Raw genomic sequence first — 19,246 nt, forward strand, 5'->3', positions numbered from 1 at the left:
ACAGTTACTGTGGAAACCAAGGTATCAGATTTCCTGGCTCCAAGACTCTACCTTCTCAGCCTTAACGTGCATTTACCTTGAATAAATCACTTCTGCGCTCTTCAGCACTGAAGTGTCCCTTGGCCAGACGCCTTTAGGTTCCCCCTCAGGAAGCCCCATTAAACACATCTCACAAATGAAGCAGGAGCAGAGAGACTCCACCTGCATGCAGTGTCCTGGAGGGGATGCATCCTGCAGGCACAGCTCCTGCTACAGATCCTCACTGCTCCTCCTCATGCATTGGGCCATTGCTTTCTCTCTTACATGTTCATGACAACTTGAGGCTGAACTTAGCTCGATGGAAGAGGGGAATCATTCACCAGCCTCTGGCCCATAGCTAGGTCTGGATGGGGACATGACACAAGACACAATGCAGTGTCCCGAGGATGGCAATGCACCCTGCTACAGCTCCAGAGGGACAAAGTGACCCTTCTATATTCATTTCTTCCACAACTCTGACCATGATCACACAAGAGCCCAAAGACTGGATGCAAAGTGCAAATTCAGCCCAGATGTAATCTCAGGGGTCACTCGCTGTGGGGCTAAGCTTGAGCCACCAGTTTGGCACAGAGCTGTCAGCACCACACTGTGAGAAGCACCTCAGCACCCAGCACAGCATTCAGCACATCACAACAGCCCAGCGCAGAGCACAAGTGACAGCAGTGGCTGTCAGGTATCTCCAGGGCCATGCACTGTGAGACTCCTAGATTTGTCCCCAGACTGTTCGCTGAACTCCACAGCAGGACTGCTTGGCACCTCGTTTGCATTTCAGGATCTTTATTTTCAGGAATACCTTTGGCTCTCCTCCCACCACAGTACCCAGTTGCTCAGTCAAATCACCAGGAAGACACGAGTCTGTTGATTCTTGGTTCAAAAGCATTTTTGTGCTCGTCAATCTGGAAAAATACAATCGTCAATCACACGGTCTTCCTGTTACACACAGGCTGTGCACGCCAACTAACACCTTCATCAGCTGAAACATGAAAGGCATCATCGATACACAGCACGGTGACTTGTTATAATCCCCGGAGTGCAGGCAGGGCCTCTTCCTGTAACGAGCCAAGCAAAAACACGACCTGGCTCAACGGGATGTCAAAGCGTGAAATGGTACGTACTTAACCTCTGCACTTATGAAACAGCACAGTAAGATCCTATGAAAAAGAAATCACAGTCCTTTCCTTGTTAGCTTTCAGGAATGCAGGAAGGAAAGTTTGCACACTGCTACCCTCAAATTTATTAAAATAACTACACAGCTCAGTTGTTTTCCTTTCTTGACATCTTCTGGTTCTTTGAAGACCCTCCCCTCTGCTTGTTGTGCTGGCTTGCAGGTTGTGCAGCCAGTGCAGGAAACCTTTATCTACTCTCAACTTGCACTGCATGCACCCTGCCCTGGCCATTTCCCTCTGGCAGCCAAGGTCTCGGGCTTAGCAACATCGTCCTGGATCTAGAAAACCAACATTCTGATCTGGCAGGATAAATCAGAGTCATCGTCAGCCTTGGCAGTACCTTCCATACCCAAGGCAAGTCTGGGGAGTTTAACCTGCATGACGGTTTGACACCTATAGGAAAAGTATTACTCTATTAGCTGTCATTGCCAAAAATCCTGAATTTTTTAAATGGGAAACAGGATTACATCCTTCAAAAGCTGCTATTGTTTCAAGGAAAATCTCCCTGCACTTCACATTATCCCTGGGAGTGCTGTGATGTTTCCAGCTGGAGCCCAAGGGCTGCTCAGACCCTCAGGGAAAGCCAAATATGAAGCAAGTCAATTCAAACTCTGTGCCCTTTATTGCTTCCTTATGACACTTAATAATCCCTCCCCACACTCATGTCTCATCTCTGCTTGCCTTCCCATACCGCACAGTTGCTAGAAGCATTTGGTCTTGCCTTCCCTCTGCTGTACGGAGCAGCCTGACAGCCCAGGAGCAGAAAAGTGCTATCACAATGGGCTGGAGCCCGAGGTTCAGCTTCCAGCCCTCAGACAGCCTCAGTGCCCCTCTCCAGCTCAGTTGGAAAGCTGCAGCTCAAATTTCAGCCTATGTTAAGTCACCGCTCAGCTCCACTCCTTCGCCAAAGAGAGGGAAGCCAGGAGAGCCTTTTTCTAAAGCAAAATCTTGGGGGGGTGGGAGGAGAAAAGGGTGGAGGAAGGAAGTGAAAACACATGGAGATGGTTTTTGTGCATCAGATAGAGCAAAGAAAGGCACAGGCAACTTTTCAAACACACCAGAATGGCTTAGCGTGATTTGTAACCAAGAGCAGGGTTAAATAAACAGCTCCTACAGCAAACAGCAAACTTTTTTTGGGGTGGGGAAGAGACAATTAAGGCAGCAAGACCTGCTCGGAAATTTCTGCAGAAGACCAAGGCTTTCATATCCTTTTGTACCACAGAGCTACCGACATGAACTTCTGACACCAGCATCTCATTAAGGAGAGACAAAGACCTAACACAAGCTCTACCGCCCGGCACGCCACTGCCCCACATCACAACCTGCAAACGTGACACCCAACCAGTGCTCCCGTGCTGACTGCAGCTACAGAGCGCCTGACCCCACATACCATGCTGGCATTCATCCATCTTCCCAAACGCCTTTATAATTGGCTGCAACTCTGTTGCACAAGAGTAAGGACAGCAGACACATGCCCAGAACAGCCAGGAGAGGAGAGATACCTTCCTCATTTTATTTTTTTCTTTTTAGCACATTAGGGTATCCCCTCTTAAGCCCTCCAGGCTAAGCATAAGGAATCAAAACCTTGTTGCTCATTAACACATTCTCAAGTCCCACCAGCCTCCCTGGCCCAGGAACATGGATCAGTCTAGATCAATGAGACTTTAAGTAACCAAATTCTTTCAAAGACTCACTGGCAATGCAAGAGCTGGCAGGTTTGGAAAGGCACACATTAAAAAAATAAAGCATCCAGAACAGTGACATTTTTTCCTATTTAACACTGAGACATGCACAATGTTAATGCAGCAGCACCCTCCCTCCAGATCAGCACTCTGCAAAGTCTGCACTCATGGGAGCAGCTCCCCCCTACCCTGAAATGCAGCCACTTCCGGGGTGAAAGCCCCATCACTGCAAACCACTGGAGAAACCCACTAAATGCCAGCTGAACACCAGAAACTTTCATGAGTAAATGGAACTGATATCTCATGCTCAGGACATTTACACAAGACAAGCCTTCCTGGATGGAAGAGGTTTCCTTACTGAAGAGTTCTTTTACACCACACAGTTTCATTTGTTTTTATTACTACTATAAATGCGTAGGGAAAGGGGTCTGTTATTTGCAAAGAACTCTGTTTTGACCATTTCTTGACACAGCCGAATAGATACGACACGTCTACTGAAGCTATACTCACATTTGTTGCAACAGAGGTCCCAAAAAGACGTTCCATGCAACATAATTTCTGTCTGCTGGCACCATTCCACACTGTTAAGCTCTGCTGTCCCTTCAGCCACAAATGCCCCAGGAGAGGCAGCAAGTTCTGCTCTATTATTGGAAGACTCAGTGGAGCACATCCCCCACAAGCCAGTTACCTCCCCCTGAACTGAGTGAAGGGAGTATTAAAATCCAGCAACTGTCTTCTGTTCAAACCAGATGGCATAAATAGCTGGAGAGCTATCAAACAAAGTATACATTCAATAGTTCAGCATAACATGAAAGCCCCGTTAAGCAAGTGTGTGCATACATACACACCCACGTTCAGGGAGCAGAGCAATGGCAGAAAGCACTCAACTAACTGTTCCAGTGCCTTAAGCGCTTGGGACATCCACAGCATGAGCAGTGGCCAAACTTCCATGGCTTGTTCTGCTGAAATTATGAATTACAGTAGACAAACAAACCAAAAAACCATGTGAACACATGTCACATCCAACTCACTGAGAGATGCTTTGAGTAAAAGAAAAAGCCACCAGGAACCCAACATTCTGAATGACACAAAAATAAAGAGCTGCTCCCTGCCCAGGTTTGAAGCACTGTAGCTCAAATTCCAGCTCACTTACCTCGTCCATCTTTTCCGATATTGGAGTCTGGTCACCAGGCACCATTTCTTTAACCTCCAAGGTCTCAACTTTGGAGGTCCTGTTCAGCTGATCGATGGGAGTCATGCTGGCCTCTGATGTACCCCTGGAATTCTGATTCAGAGAAGCAGTCCCAGGGATGGGCTCATCATCATCAGAGTCAGGTAATGGTGTGGGACTGATGTCCTCCAGGCCTGTGCTGGAAGGGCGTGAGGAAGGTGTCTGAGCTCTGTAACCGGGCTGAGAGTTCGAACCGTACATTGGGATGGGAGAGAGCTGGGAGGAGGAAGAGGAGATAGGGCTACCTTCCATTCGGACCTCATTATCTGAGTCATGCTCATTAAGAAAAGGTAACTTTGTTCTCTGTTCTTTTAAGAGCATTTCAATCCTTGAGTCTAAACTATTATGCTGCATTTCAGACTCCATGGTGGGGGTGCCAGGGGTCTCACTCCTCTCAGGGGTCTGAGAGAAGGATGGTGCGCTCGGCTCAGGAGCAGAGTTTGAATCTGGTAAGGGTGGAGGTTCCTCTGGTTTCTCCTTCACTGGAGCAAAATCAGCGCTGGTGGCAGCACTGCTTTCTACGACCATCTCGGTGGGAGGCGGTGCAGATCTTCGGTATTCTGCTTCCCTGGAAGTTTGGGCAAACGGCTGCTCCTCAGACTGGGGAAATACGGCTGGTGCTTGGTAAGGAGAGAAGGCAGACTTGTAACTCGAAGAACTCGAGTGGCTCAGGGGAGGAGTGTGAGAGAACTGAACTGGCTCCTGCTGATGGGATTTGAACGTACTGAACTGATGCTCTGTCCCGCGGAAAACTCCAGGAGAATTATGAACATAGTGATGTCCTCCCGGTCGACGGTTGTAGGCATCTGTAAATTTTGTTTCATGTCTCCTGTGTTTGTACCCACTGTCCTGCCCAAAGTGGTACACTGGCGTCGTCTGACGGCTGGAATATGTGGAATCCTGGGAAAACGGCGTCCCTAACCGTGGGGTGTGGGGCGTTCCTTGGGACTGCGGGGTGAATTGACTGAACGAGTTTGGGGTGTCCTGCCGACAGCTGGAATAGGCTGTGTCATGGGAAAACGGTGTGCTGCTGTTTGGGGTGACAGATGATCCCGCAGAGGAAAGGTTACTGTCCTTCAAGCGCTTCAGAGAATCTGTCAACTGTAAAAATAGAAAAGAGAAAAGCACCTAAACACACACTTTTTAGATGCTATTTGTCTAATCCACCTGGTTTTCTGAGGAGTACCCTGGGAGTTTGCACTGATTTCCATGACAAAAAAATAGTTTAGAACATCCTTGAAAACACAAACCATTATCCACTACAAACCATTCCTTTGATTTGAAAATGGCAAGCAAAGAGAGGGACTCTAAGAGGAGGAGGAAGGAAGCCGATAAAATAGTATTCTTCAAAAGCTCTATCTGAGAGCATCAGGTGAACAGCAGACTTGCATAAATGCTTCATAAGAATTTAAATTTCTATTTGTACGCCTTGTCTAAATTGCAAACAGAGAAGAAAATGACAAAATCCTGCACAACAACGAGAAAGTTCGAGAACGTTTCTGAGATATGATCAAATTAACTTTTTTTGCAAACAAATCCAAACATCCAAATCAGCAAACAGCAAACCTGCAATCAAACCTTTATATCAAGCCCATATGTGAAAACGGAGGCCTGCAGAAGGCAACATGCCTTTCATTGGTTAAGGAGCTGCACACCACTACCTTGCTACCAAACATTTGCCTGAAACAATGAAGAAGGCTACAGGTGTAAAAGACTGAGAAAGTTCCCAGCTGCTAAAAATAGGTTTTAAACCTCTCCATCAAGACAATGCTCAGGTAGAGTGCTACTGAATACGGCATTTGAAAACTGAAACCCTACAGTTCTGCAGAACAACCAAGTAATTGCTCTGCAATTGACTTCACAGGCGCATCCAGGGGGTTTCTAGGAGAAGCTCTGCTCCCACTCAGACACTGCTGAGTCATAACAGTGCCCTGCTAAACATCAGCGCCAGAATCAATTTTCCATAAAGCAAAGCAAGAGCTTCACCGTGAATCCTCCTGGTAGAAAGAGGCAGGGCTCAGCTCCAGCTCCCCAGCAGCACACCACGTCCCAGTGGTCAGACCACAGAGTAGCTGCTGCTTTCCCACAGACAGGTAGGTAAAGGGATCCTTCCCATGATCTGCTCATCACACGCCAGCACCACTAAACCCACCCTGAGCTCACACCTGCCTGCTACACTCATGCATTTCATCCACTTACTTATGCAGACTCTGCTCCTAGTGTGATCCTTTGTCAAGACCATGATCACATGGACATTAGGATTTTTCAGATCAGTGGGATATTTATATTCAATTCACAGCTATTAAGCTGTCCTGAAAACATCTGATTACAAAATTAATGATATTATGGCATTCTAGGAATTCATAAGAGCACAAAGAGGCTGAGAGGAAAACTTTATACTTATAAGCTTCAAAAATCTCTTTCAAAACTTGATGCCTTGAAGTGAGTTTCTAAGCAATGATCAGAGCCAAAGGACATTGAGAACAACTAAGGGGGCTGAGGAAACCACACCAACAGGCTTTGTTTCCTTTGCCCCCCTCACTGCAGTGGGGTTTGTAGAGGAGCAGTTGCCTGGACAAATCCATACAGAGATTTGTTCCCTAAGTACTGAGGAAACCCTAGGAGCTCTCAGGTATTTTGCTGACTGCCTTTTTTTAAAACCTATACCAATGATTAATTAAGATTCTGGTGAATTGATGCCACTACTCAAGATCTGATGTTTCTTCTCTTTTAGCTGAAGAATATATGGTCTAAGAATTACGTACTGCAGATGCTAGGCCAAATGTAGCACTGTAAATCACTCCTCCTGTCTTCAAGGGAATAATGTCAGGGACAGACCTGATCCCATCATCCTCTTAACTGCCGGAATTTCTAGCATTAATACAGCACATACTGTTGGTTCTATAGATATTTTTCATTCAAAAAGACAAAGAACATGTACCACTATGCAAATGTGGGCATACAGATTAGCTACATGCACTGCATTCACAGTTACATCTTCTGTGGCAATATGATCAAGGTGTATTTAAATGTAGATTAGTAACATAAAACTATGACCGGACAGAAAAAAAACGAAGCTAAACTAAAAGTCTTAAAAAGCAAAGCTCAGTGAAGAGTTTGTTTGAAACTCTGGAGAAGCTACTCTTAAACAAAAACCAAGCAAACCATACCTGGAGGGTTTCGTTCACAGTTGGCGATGCATCCTGTTCAGTGCCTACAGGCAGGGTCTGAGGAGTGTAAAGACCATTAACAAGCAGTTCGTAGAATCGCATGCGGGTTTCACCTGCACAAACCACAATAGAAGAGTTTTAAAAACCAAAATAATATGGCCTATGTAAAAATATGCATTCCTTATATTTACTAACACTCCCAGCCTGTTGCATCCCTGCAACAGAAGAGCAAGCAACACCTCTGAGTTTGTAGAGATCATCTCTAAATAATCTGCGAGGCCAAGTGAAGTCAGACGCTCCTTTCCCAAGCCAAGACAAAGAGAGGTTTCCCAAATCCTTTTTTCCTCTTCTCAGTCTGCTTGGCAGCTCTACTCCTTACCACGCTCTCTGGAGAGCAGCAGTTTCCCTCCTCTCCAAAGTGCCAAGCAAATAGTTTGCAGACTTAAGAAGTGAAACTCTGACCGAAGGGACAAGCCTCTGCCAACACCCAGAGCTGCTCCAGAATGCTCTGCTAACACACCTTGCTGTCAGAAACTGGCTGCTATAAATGCAAACAAGGTGCCTGGGAATGCCGAGGACAAAACCATTAGCACTGCTTTCCAAAAAGACACTGATATTTGTTTTCCTTAGTTCAAGGTGTGTGCTCGATACCATCTTTCAAAGAATAAAAGCTAGAAAACCAAAATGCCCCCCCATCTTGCTACTGATAGCCTTTTCATTACTAAATCTCTGAATTCTAGAGAAGACACAGTTTGTTAATATTAGATTTTTCATTATTTTGTAGTTTAGTAACCCAAACCTTCTTATTTTGCAGCCACTAAGAAACTTGTCACCCACTTTGAAAGGAGCAGAACCAGACCCCAAGACTGTCTGACTTTTGCTCTGGAAGATAAAGAACACATACAGAAATGGAAGGGCCAACACCTGAGCTTGGCATACAGGCATCTCCCCTAAAATAGGTCAACATTTCTAAAGGAAAGGCCCTGCAGGAGCAAACTCCATGCTTCTTAAGAATCACTGTGCAATTTAAAAGCAAAGCATGATTCTGCACATGGAAAGGACTGATTTATTTTGAATAAACACTGCAGATGAAGTTATTTTATTCTCAGATTTCATTTCAGAAAGCCTTGAGCCACATTATCAACTATGCAAAGTGTTCAACTGAAGTCATAACAAAAACCCATTTCTTCAAGACAAGGCCTAAGATGCTCGGAATCATTAACACTTGCACATCCCCAGGAAACCATAGCACTGTGAATACAGAATTGTTGGGTTTACTTTAAAACTGTTTTTAAAAGAAATGTCAAATAATTGTTAGAAAGTTTCATATTTCCTCTTGGAAAACTTACACTTTCATTTTCAAGGAGCTTTGTGTGTAATGATTCTTAGCTATTTCTCTAAGGCCAGGCCTTTATTATGTCCATTTTGCAGAAGGATACACTGAGGCAGAGAACGTGCTTTAAACCAGCCCACCTTAGATATGGGAATTGAGTTATTAGTTCCAGATTCCCAAGCCTGTGCTCAGGCCAGGCAGACAAAACACTTTTGCTGCTAATATTTATTTTACAAATGTACAGACACATACATATGAAGAATAACCTAAACCTGCTAATGCTACTCTTTTAGAATGGAATAGATGCAGCTGTGAAAAAAAAAAAAAAAGAAACATTGGAAGGACCGAGATGGCAAACAAAACAAAAATGCAATTTAAAATGAAGATTTTGATGTTCTCTCCCAAGAAAGAGAAGCATTAAAAGTCAGCTGTCTGTTCAAGACTTGCAGAGTAGTTTATGAACGGAGGAAAATCAGGAGGAATGCAGTACAATCAGCATGTTTAAACACCTGTCATTAAGACATCCACTACTTATGAGCCTGCTTTAGCTTACATTACAAATGGTTAACTCTTTTTAAAAATGTAATTTACCTTTCAATTTCAAAGTAAGCAGGGGAAAGAGCCTGCCTGTAAATATTAATGATAACAGAATGTCAAAGCATATATATATAAGACAATGTTAGCTTACAAGAGAAAGCACTGAGCTACTACTGTGATTTTGTTTCTGCTGGGGATCCAAAATGTCAATTAAGGTCTTACTATACCCTCTTACCACGTGTGGCATGCCAACTGCTGTACAGATTGCACACTAAATTGTTAAAGCCTTTCAATGCAGAACAAATGCATCAGCAATGCACTTTTTTCTCTTTTCTAAGAAAATGGTGCTAACAATGCCCTCTTCCCAGTGAAGGGTGCAACAAACCAGCTTTAAACTAGAAATGTAACATTTGCAAGACAGAACTCCAAGAGACAGCTGATTTACATTGAGGTTGCTACACATCTTCAGCTTTAGACAATGGTTAAGCTTTGGATACATTTTAGCAAAGTCCTTCACTGACAGTGAAGCAATGCAATGTTTCCACACCACCAGAAGGCTTATGGGACTCAAGCTCAGGGGTGGATCCAGGAGCTGGCTGGGACACGGGGGTCCTGCTGCTTTAAGACAGCCTCTCACTTGCACACTCACTTGCATGCACACTCACGCTGTCAAGTGTTGGGCATGCTTGTGCTGCCAGCCTGTAGTTTGCTGCTAAGCATCAATGAAATGCCAGGCACGCAGCAGCCAGCACCCACAGCCAGAATCCCCACTTCAGAGCACCAAGAGCACAAATTCTGTACAAAAACCCAAACACCCCAAGCTGTGGGGGGATGGCAGCCCAGGGATGAGGCTGAGCACAGCCAGGACCCTGTGGACAGGGCAGGATGGCAGCATTTTGCAAACTACAGGGCTGTCTCCTAGCAACAGACAACACATTGTGCTCCATGTGACTTGCAAAGGACCCAAAACGCAACACACACGCAAGGGGAAAGGAGCTCCCTCCATACTCATAACGCCAAGCCCTCGGGGCTGCAGCAGGGGCTGCTTTAGCAGGGGAAGAGCACGGGTGCTGCCAGCCACCAACACGAGGCCAAAACGAGCCCCTCACCTTTTGTATCCAGCTCCACGTGGATGATGTTGCCCATGACAGAAGTGTTGTGAAGGTGCTGGACAGCCTCCCGAGCACCTTTGACAGTGGCAAAAATCACTTTGGCAATGCCCAGGTGCTTCTTGTTCTTGGGGTTGTAGAGAATCTCCACCTCTTCCACTTCACCGTATTTCTTGCACATGTCGGTTAAAAAGTTTTCGCGAATGTTGTCATTCAGCTTGGCAAAGGTGACCTGCTTGGGAGGCACTGGCCCCACGTAAAACTCATCAATCTGGAAGCAGGCACAAGGGAAGGGAAGGCAATACAAATAATCGGCATCGTTAGAGAACAGAGAGAAGAGCACTGGGAAGGCATGGGAGGGAGAGGGTTAAAGCCTCCTGCAAACTTCAGGGAAAGAAAGCAGCCTCTGAGGAAGAGCCCGGCCACGCACTGAAATAACTCTGTCCCCGAATACGGAGCAGTGCTGTCAGCAGGACCCCCCCTCCCGTGCTGCCCCCCACCCAAGGGAAGCCCCCAGACACAGCTCAGAGCTCCCAGCCACCTCGTTAGGCAGCTGCGCCGATGGCTCGTGGTCTTTATGGAACAGGATTATTGTGAAACGGTTTGCCAAATAATAATGTTAATAGGAATGGGACTGTCATTTAAATGGTTCATTAAACTGTTGGGAACTTGGGCTACACTCCCGGGTAAACAAGAATACAAAGCTAAATCTGAAAGTCAGGGGCGGTACCTTGAATTTGGGGACAGACAGCTCCAACTCCTTCGTTTTGGTCCATATTCGCCCTATTCTGGGATCCCTGACACAATCCACAGGAGCGATTCCCGAGTTCTGGGAGGAGGAGAAGAAAAAGCACAAAAGCGACAATAACAGCGTTTGGAATTTAAGGCAGAAATAAAACAAAAACATAAACCCCGAGGAAGCAGGGGCTGTCTCAAGGGAAGAGAAACACATACACACATACACACACACACGTGTCAAATTGCAATACTGCTGGGAAATGCACACAGATTGGAAACACAGAAAGAAAGCTGCAGGTTGGGGCTCAGTGCTGGGCTCCTGACAGCTGAATGCACAATGTCAGGTGGCCCTCACTCCGGGGGCTGTCCCCAGCCCCCCCCCAGCACATAGGGATCTGCTACCCCGGGGGACCCCAGCCCCAAAACAGGAGGGGTGCAGGACAGGGGGGGCACGGTACAGCGGGGGGAAATCCAGCCCCCCCCCCCACTCACCGGCATGCTGAAATGTTGCCCATCGTAGCGGTAGAGTTTGTGCTGTCCTTTTTTCAGAGCCGGGTCAATAATCAACTTGTAACTTCTCCAATGGTGATTTCTTTTCTCGACAGAAGTGCTGGCTTGGGTGCTGTTCTCCATTCCGTTGATCCAACCTGGGCAAGGGAGAGCGGAGAGGGGAAAGACAAAACACACGGAAAAGCGTGAAGTTAAAAAAAAAAAAAATACTCAACAAAGAGCCTTTTTTTTTTTTTTTTTAAAGCGAGCCCCACACCCCGGCGGGGAGGAAATCCACCACGAAGCAAACCCTAAAATGGGGGGGGACCGCCAGCTGAGTCCCCCCCCCCCTCCACCCCAGGAAGACAAGAGAAGAGAGAAGGAGGAAAAAAAGACCCAGTCTCACTTGAACTCTGCTTTTTGCCATGATCTTCAGGGTGCTTGGCTTTTTCCCCCGCCTTGATCTCTCGGAAAGACATCGCGCTCGGCGGCCGATCGTCTCCGGGCGGCGAAAGGCGAGCTCCCCGTCTCACATGGGGCCGGTTACCGGCGCGGGCTGCCCGCCAGGCTCCTGCCTCCCGTTTTCGCGAGCCACCACATATTGTGTGTGCTCGCTGCTGGCGGCGGCGGCCTCCCACAATACACCGCTGCGAGCGCCGCGAACGCCTAACCGCCCTCCGCCGCCTGCACATTCACGGCGGCCGCAGCGCGCAGCCCCCGGCCCGCGGCCGCCCCACCGCCGCCCCAGCGCCGCCGAGCGCCGCGGCATGGGCCGCTGTCGGGCTGCGGGTATTTTTTCCCCTCCCCGCCCCGGGCTTAAGGCCGTCAAAGGGGGAGCGTGGAATCTGCCCGCTGCGTTTACCTTAGCGCAAAGTGTTTCTAAACAAGATGGACCTAGAGGTGGGACAAGTTTTTGGGGGGAAGCACTCGGGGGAAATTCCGACACCCCCTCCAAAACACAGCCCGCTCCCAGGGCCCGGAGGCCGCGGGTGGAGCACGGCAGCACCGCACTGTTTGCGGGGGGAGGGGAAAAAAAGAAGAAAAAAAAAGGGGGGGGGGAGCTGAAGGAGAAGGGGGGGGGTAGTTTTGCTTATTAAAGGTCCGGGCCCGGCGGCAGCCAATCAGCGGGGAGCTTCCATTTTGTTTTAGGTATTAAAGGCCGCGCGGCGCGGTCCCCCCGCCGGTTGCCGGGGCGCGGAGCCGGGCGGGCGCGGCGGGCGCATGGCGCGGGCGCGGCTGCCGGCGGGCGCGGGGCCGCAGCTCGGCCGCGGTCGGGCAATTGGCTGGTTAAAGGCAGCGGGCGGCCGCAGCCAATCGGCGCGCGGCTTGCATTTGGCTTGAGTTATTAGACGGCGATCTAAAAACATCCTTCAGCAGACAGCTAAGGAGAGGCCGAGAGACCAGGCGGCCATCTTTCTGCAATGGAACGCAATGGCCAAGTGGGCTTTTCTTTGTTCCAAAAGGGGATCCTCCATGTGAATCCACTCCGTCCACTGGCAGGAGCGCCCGGGGGGGTGTTAATTCTGGCAAAGGACTCACAGAAGAAGGAAGATTTTAAAAAGATTTCGGATTTTTCCCTTATGATTCGGGATCCATCTTTGTCTTGTGTAACTAGGTCATGGCACACCCTATGTCAGCAGTAACAATTTTGAATGCAAAAACAGAGTAAATACATGATTTTTTTTCTGTTGTTGCTCGGTTTTGGGGGTTTTTAAAGCTTGATAGAGCTCTGTGATGACTGCACAATAAATTTTAGGAGGTATTTCCTGTGTTAAACACCTAATTCCTGGCCATTGTTATTAACTCCTCTCGTGCTTGAAGGTAATGTTTTAACTATAGACATAGGAATACTGATTTCTGGCAAAAAAAAAAAAAAAAAAGGCAATTTTAAGATTTTTCTTTTACGTTGTAAGTACCCACTCCATTCTGTCCTTGCTAAGTGTAGTTTTCATGTTAATGTTACCGAAGTGGTCCTTATTTCTAAGCCTTGCATGTCTATGTTCTTGTCTGTTGCTCTAAACCAATTGATGCTTTTGGAATATTTAACCTAGAAAGCAAGATATTTTAGCTCAAAGCTGCCTGAGGCTGTTTACCACCAGTGAACGCTGCCCAGGTCTCCAGGAGAGCACTTTTTGTGCCGTGTGCTCTGTGGAAAAGCACTGCGCGTCCTTTTTCTGTGTGATCTGCATCGAGCTCAGCCTTGAGCAGGACTCTTCACTGTGTACGGTCGTTCAGCAGAGCTGCACAACGCTTCCTATAGATGCTATACATCGCTTTTTGTTGCTTTGGTCGGTTTTTTGGGTTTTTTGTTTTTTTTTTTGGTCGTTTTTTGGTGTTTCTTTCATGCTAAGCCACAGCCATACAAAGCTCCGTAACCATCTCACCATGATCTGCTTTGCCTTGCAAAAACTGTACGGGAGACGTGGTGATACAGATCAGTTATCTATAGCCGTATTTAAAAACAAAGCCAAAACAAACCAAAAAAAAGCGTAACAACATAACAACATCACCTTCAGAGCTGCATTCAACTATGGTGCGTGGTGAGTACACCCTTCTGCCCTCAGAGGAACATACGGACCAGGCCCGTGTTACTGTCCTGGGCGAGGGATCCTAAGGGTCGTCCTGGCGGTCTCCTTCTCCTCAGACATGTCTACAAGACCTCAGGAAGGTCCTATTTTCAAGGAAGGATTTCTTTCTGTGTGGTTGTCTGCAGAACTGTCCTTTTTTTGTGTGTGTGTGTGTGGTTGGTTGGTTATTTTTTTGTTCCGTGAATCCATGGCAGAGGCACAAAAGGGGGGGAAAAAATGTCTGCCTGCAGACTGTGAGGACTGTAGTTGCTTTTAAAAGAGGCGAAAAGGCGGTGGTAGGGTTCCCTTACATGTTTATCCGTCTAATTACAGCAGATGGAGGAGGAAAAAAAAAAAAGCAAACAAGAGGGAAGGGGGGGGTGGTGAGTCGTAATGGCGGATGTCTCACTGAAAAGCACTGTAAAATCCTTCATACCGAGGCAGTGAGGTGGAGAGAGGGGGGAAAAATGAGGTCTGGAAGTAAATCCGGAGTGAGGGAGCTGCCTTCCAAGTGAGAGACCCTTTGCCGCCTGTGCGCTACAGTTGGAGAGAGCCGTGACGCAGCTGGTAATTCACAGCGCTTGTGCTTTAGTGCGGCCACCCAGCCCACGAAATGGCCTCCCCGCCGAAGTCTGGTGCTTTTATTGTGTGAAAGCCTGTGGAGAAACCGCGTCCCGCGCGCCGGGAAGGGCGGCTGGTGGCTGGCAGGGCGCTCCGGGTCGCGCTCGGTGTTGTGTGAGGGCGGCCGCCATCATGGCTGCTTCTTCAGCGCCGCGTTCTCCTCAGCGCTGGGTCCCCCACTGCCTCCCGACGCTCCGCGTCTCGATCACTGCAGGGAAACGGCCTTTTTTATTCCCCCACCCCCCACCCCCTTTTTTTTCCTTTCTCTCTCTCTTTTTTTTTTTTCTTTTTCTTCTTTCCCCCTTCCCCCATCGCTTTGTGAGGGGTTGTGGAAGGAGAAAGAGAGCAGGGAGCGGCGCACAAGATGGCGGCGGCGGGGAGCGCCCTGCGGCAGCGGGCGGCGCGGGGCTGGCGGGGCTCCAGGCGGTGGGGGTTGGGGGGGGGGGACGGGGGGAGGACAAAGGCAGCGCGCATCCTGCGGGCTGGGCACCTATAAATAACGCAGCCCGCCCCTCAGCCTTCCTCCAGCCGGTTTTATAAATACCTAAGGCTGAAAGCAGCCTAAATGCAGAGGGAGGAGAAAAAAAGAGGAACAAACACCACCCCCCCAACTGTAAAATGGGGGCCGGGAGGAGGAAGGGGGGGGGGGGGGGGGAAGAAGGCAAGCTAATGAGCAGTTGGAGCCAACGTGCCGGGGGAGCGCTCCCCGCCGCCGTCACATGGCTCTGCGCTGTTTTCCTCCTTCTCCCCCCACCGCCGGTGCGGCAGAGCGGCGGCCGCCTCCGCCCGCCCGTGGCCGCCAATGGTGGGGAGGAGCCCCGCGGCCTCCCCGGCCCTCAGCCCCGGGCCCTGCTGAGCTGCTCCCTCAAATCAGATAGCAAAGCCCGGCTTCGGCGGGCGGAAGGCACACAAAGCCCACCTAGAAGGGTAGCTGGGCCAGGCCATGCAGCCCAGCGGTGGGAGGGATGAGGTAAGTGCTGCCCGGGTCCAGTCGCGCTGCCGGGTCGGTACCCCCGCGCTGAGCTGCCCTGCGAAGGAGGTACTGTGGCAACAACGTCAGGTTACGCTCGTTTCTTAATTTTTATTTTTACTTGTTCCTTCTTCCTTTCATCCCCATCCCCTTTTTGGTCTTGAAGCTGTTGTCCACACAACACAGAACACATTTCCAAAGGAAAAAAAAAAAAAAAAAAAAAGGAAAAATGCAAGGCTGGCTCCATCCCTGCGCCCAGCCCCGCCAGCAGCCATGATGGGAGCACTGCTGGAGCCCCTTCTGCCCTCACATGGAAGAGACGGCGGCGTTGGTTAAAGCAGGCAGCGACACAGTGCTCCTCTGCTGCTCCTGGGAACGTGGGACGCCTCCTGGAACGGGACGCGATGGCCGGAGTGGTGCTGAGCCGTCCTGGGGTTTGCAGGGTTCTTAGAGCTGTGCTGCAATATTTCAGTCGCTTGCATCATCATGAGTTAAATCAGCATGCGAAGCCATTAAAGAATTGGCTGATTGAAACAGCACCGGCCATGAGCTTCCCTGGATTTTAAGCTGATGTTTAAATAGATCTAAGGATCTTAACGTCTCAATTTTGGTCTGCTTAACCCCGAAGCAAACTAGCTCTGCCTAACGCAGCGCAGGCTTCGAAACAATTCAGCCAGACCATAATACCGTGGGAGCTCAGACAGCTTTGTCTGCACTCGCACCTCTCTGCACGTCTCCGCAGGACCGTGACTGCTGCTGTGCGCAATCCATCACCGCTTGGACGGTGCTGGAACACCCGGCTGCTCCTCAGCACACAGCAGGGCCCACACCGGCCAAACCCCGCGGGGTAAAGCAGAGCCAGCGCTCTGCGTGGGTCCTCAGCGCTTCTGGAAATGGCTGTTGTAAGTCTGAACTGAAAATTTCTGTACGTTTGTAGGGTTTCTAAATGACTGTAATGTTCAGCGTTGTTGAAAAGCAGCCGAGGCGGTTGAGACCGGTTGCGCTCCCTGGAGTGGGTGGTTTAATGGTTGAACCTCCTATTTGAAAAGAGAAGCGTTCTGGTACGGCGTGCTTAAAGAACACAGAGGTCAGAGCAGACTTCCAGCCTCGGGTTAGGCTGACCTGGTTTGCTGCCCGAGCCTCTTCAGAGAAAGAAAGAGATCTTTCAGGGGAAAGGAAACAGATTTTTTCCTCCAAATGGCCCGTGGTCGCTCTATACACATTCTTAAAGCAGTGGGGTTTGTTCTTACCCGCAGCATTCCTCCCCTGTGTTGTTGAGTCAGAAACTCTGATGGTAATTATTTTAGTGCCTGTTATCAATAAGAAGTTGTTTAATTTCTTTGGCAAAGTGATGTGACTAAAGCAAATTAGATTGAGAGGCAAAGTGAAATAACAAATATGCAGCCGCTCTGCCAAACAATGACTGGGACTGTTTACAACATTTTGTTGCAGACTGGTTTGTACACAGAATCCTTTCTGTTGAAGGTCTGCATGTCACAATCTGCTGCTTGTGCAAGCAGACTAGATTAGCAGATTATAAAGGACAAAAGGGACCTAGGTTTGTCTGGTTTGACTTCCTGTATGATGCAGGTCATAAGATATTTGGGAATGTGTTGTTTTTTTTTCTCTTTCAAGAGAATTTAACAATAGCATACCTGTATCTTAGAGAAAAGATCATGGTTGTAATTTTTAAAATGGTCTCTGAGAATAAAGTAAGAATTGGCAGACTGTTTCCATGAAAATCTACCTGGTAGATGGAATGAAGATACCTTTTAAACTGAGCTTTGTCTAGCTTCTGCTTTCAGTTGCTGACGCTGCTGCACCTCGGTCTGCTTGAGCGAATGCTCCATTCCAGATCCTTGTGCCATGGAGCTGTGTACAGGCTGATATCCGCAGATTTAACTCTCCCATTGCAGATTTGCAGAGCTCCCCCTCAGGTCCAGACTCAGCAGCCCCATAAATATTGCTTCTCCGTCTCCAGTTTTTCACCATTTGGATCAGGGCATCCAGAGCAGGGCGGAGCATTCAGCAGCGATCCCACCCGTGCCAGCAGTGTGCTGAGGTTTCTGTTACGCACCCAGGGGTAACTCCCAGTGCTCAGCTGGTTTTCCTGCTCTGCTCCTAAAATGCCATCCAACTTGCTCCTCCCGTGGGACTGCATCTGTCTCTGAACAGCCCGACACTTGGCTCTTAAGGGCAGTCCTTAGGCAGCATCGCTGCTTGCAGTGGCCTTTATTTACACATCCTGCTGTTGCTCTTCCGTGTCACCCACAGACCTGACTGGTAAATATTTTATGTTTTCTTCCAGCTCATCGACAAAAGACCATTTCTGTCTCTACTGTAGGAGTGTCCCAGTTCCAGGTGTGTGCCTCAGTTTTGTCAACACTGAGTCAGGAGATCTGATCTACGCCATCTCCCACCACACCCATCCACAGGAGGAAAGCCCAGTGCAGGAGCTGGCGGGGAGCCATGGGGCACACTGAAACGTGTGCCTGCTGTGTATCAGACAGAGCCATTAAATAGTGTGGGGCCCAAACCAGGTAGTTACAACACCCATAAAAGAAAGATAACAGCTCTAAGACGCAGCAGTGACAACTGCATTTTGAAATATTCCTATTGGATGGATTTTATTCCATGTGATTATGTCGTCTTAATTTTATATTCTCATAATCGTGTAAATGCTTCACAAGGGTTGAAGTACAGCTCTCTTCTACATGTTCCCTACTAGTGATAGTCGCATTTATCAGCTAACTTCAGTTTCTCGCTCAGCAGCTGAACTCACAAAACTGCTTCTCTGTGGATTTGTAGACAAATCCCTGCAGAGTCCTTCCAGTTCTTTCCCTGTTTGGCTAGGCAAGGGGACAGCACTGTCCCTGGGGGGAGCTGAGACTACCTGCCTTTCCCCCAGGGCCCAGTGCTGCCTCTGCTGCACTCTGCTCAGCTGTTCTTCCAGACCTAAAAATGTTTGGGATTTCTTCCCCACTTCCCCACTGTCAAATTTGACTGAGGTTGGAGGAAGGAGGGGGAAAATGACAGAGAACTTTTAGGCTAAAAATATCAAAGGACTACTGAGCTGGAATATGCATTGGGCATTTGTCTGTTCAGAGTTTTTTTGAGTTTGTTTGGGTTTTTTTTGGTGGTTTTGTTGTTTGTTTGTTTCCTATTTTTAACCTTTTCCTAAGTATGGCACGTCATACAGGTAAGGAATTTCTCAGCCAAAATATGCACGTCCTGGCAGATTTTACCTGTGTTCCAACATGCTCTGCATGGCTGTATGCACATGGGCTGTGTGTGCTGCATAATGATGGGGAACCACCATTCTGCTGGGTGGTTGTGCCTGAGTACAAAGAGAGATAGCTTGATATGTAACAGGGGAACAAACATTTCTTTTGTTTAAGATCCGTACAGGTTTTGATGGACATGTTGGGCATTTGCCAGGACTGGCTTTTTTCTTTTCCTTCTAAGCTACATCTGTTCATTTTATTTCTGGTACTATTATGACAAAGCCACCTCTGTAATATAGGTAGCTCGTGCTTTCAGAGATCTAATCATTCTTGAGCTTTTAAAGAATAAAAAGCTGTTTCAACATCTGAA

The 19,246-nt window shown here is 48.3% G+C and overlaps 1 protein-coding gene and 1 long non-coding RNA gene across 2 annotated transcripts in view; one reads left to right on the top strand and one right to left on the bottom strand.

Annotated features, from left to right (window-relative positions):
• Positions 1–12,296, bottom strand: part of SETD1B (SET domain containing 1B, histone lysine methyltransferase) — a 46,046-nt gene extending 33,750 nt beyond the window's left edge. The window contains exons 1-6 of the mRNA XM_031592577.2: positions 11,901–12,296; positions 11,498–11,652; positions 10,998–11,096; positions 10,268–10,538; positions 7,289–7,401; positions 4,041–5,219 (exon numbers count right to left, since the gene is read on the bottom strand). Of these exons, the coding sequence (XP_031448437.2) occupies positions 4,041–5,219; positions 7,289–7,401; positions 10,268–10,538; positions 10,998–11,096; positions 11,498–11,652; positions 11,901–12,186 (2,103 nt within the window). The 5' untranslated portion in view covers positions 12,187–12,296. The remainder of the gene's footprint in view (positions 1–4,040; positions 5,220–7,288; positions 7,402–10,267; positions 10,539–10,997; positions 11,097–11,497; positions 11,653–11,900) is intronic.
• A 1,953-nt stretch (positions 12,297–14,249) lies between these two features.
• Positions 14,250–19,246, top strand: LOC149915531 (uncharacterized). The gene is made up of 2 exons (XR_016458745.1): positions 14,250–16,554; positions 17,961–19,246. It is a non-coding gene; the product is annotated as an uncharacterized LOC149915531 (long non-coding RNA).

The sequence above is a fragment of the Phasianus colchicus genome, chromosome 18 (genome assembly GCF_987193195.1).
Source record: "Phasianus colchicus chromosome 18, bPhaCol1.hap1.1, whole genome shotgun sequence".
Taxonomy (NCBI): domain Eukaryota; kingdom Metazoa; phylum Chordata; class Aves; order Galliformes; family Phasianidae; genus Phasianus; species Phasianus colchicus.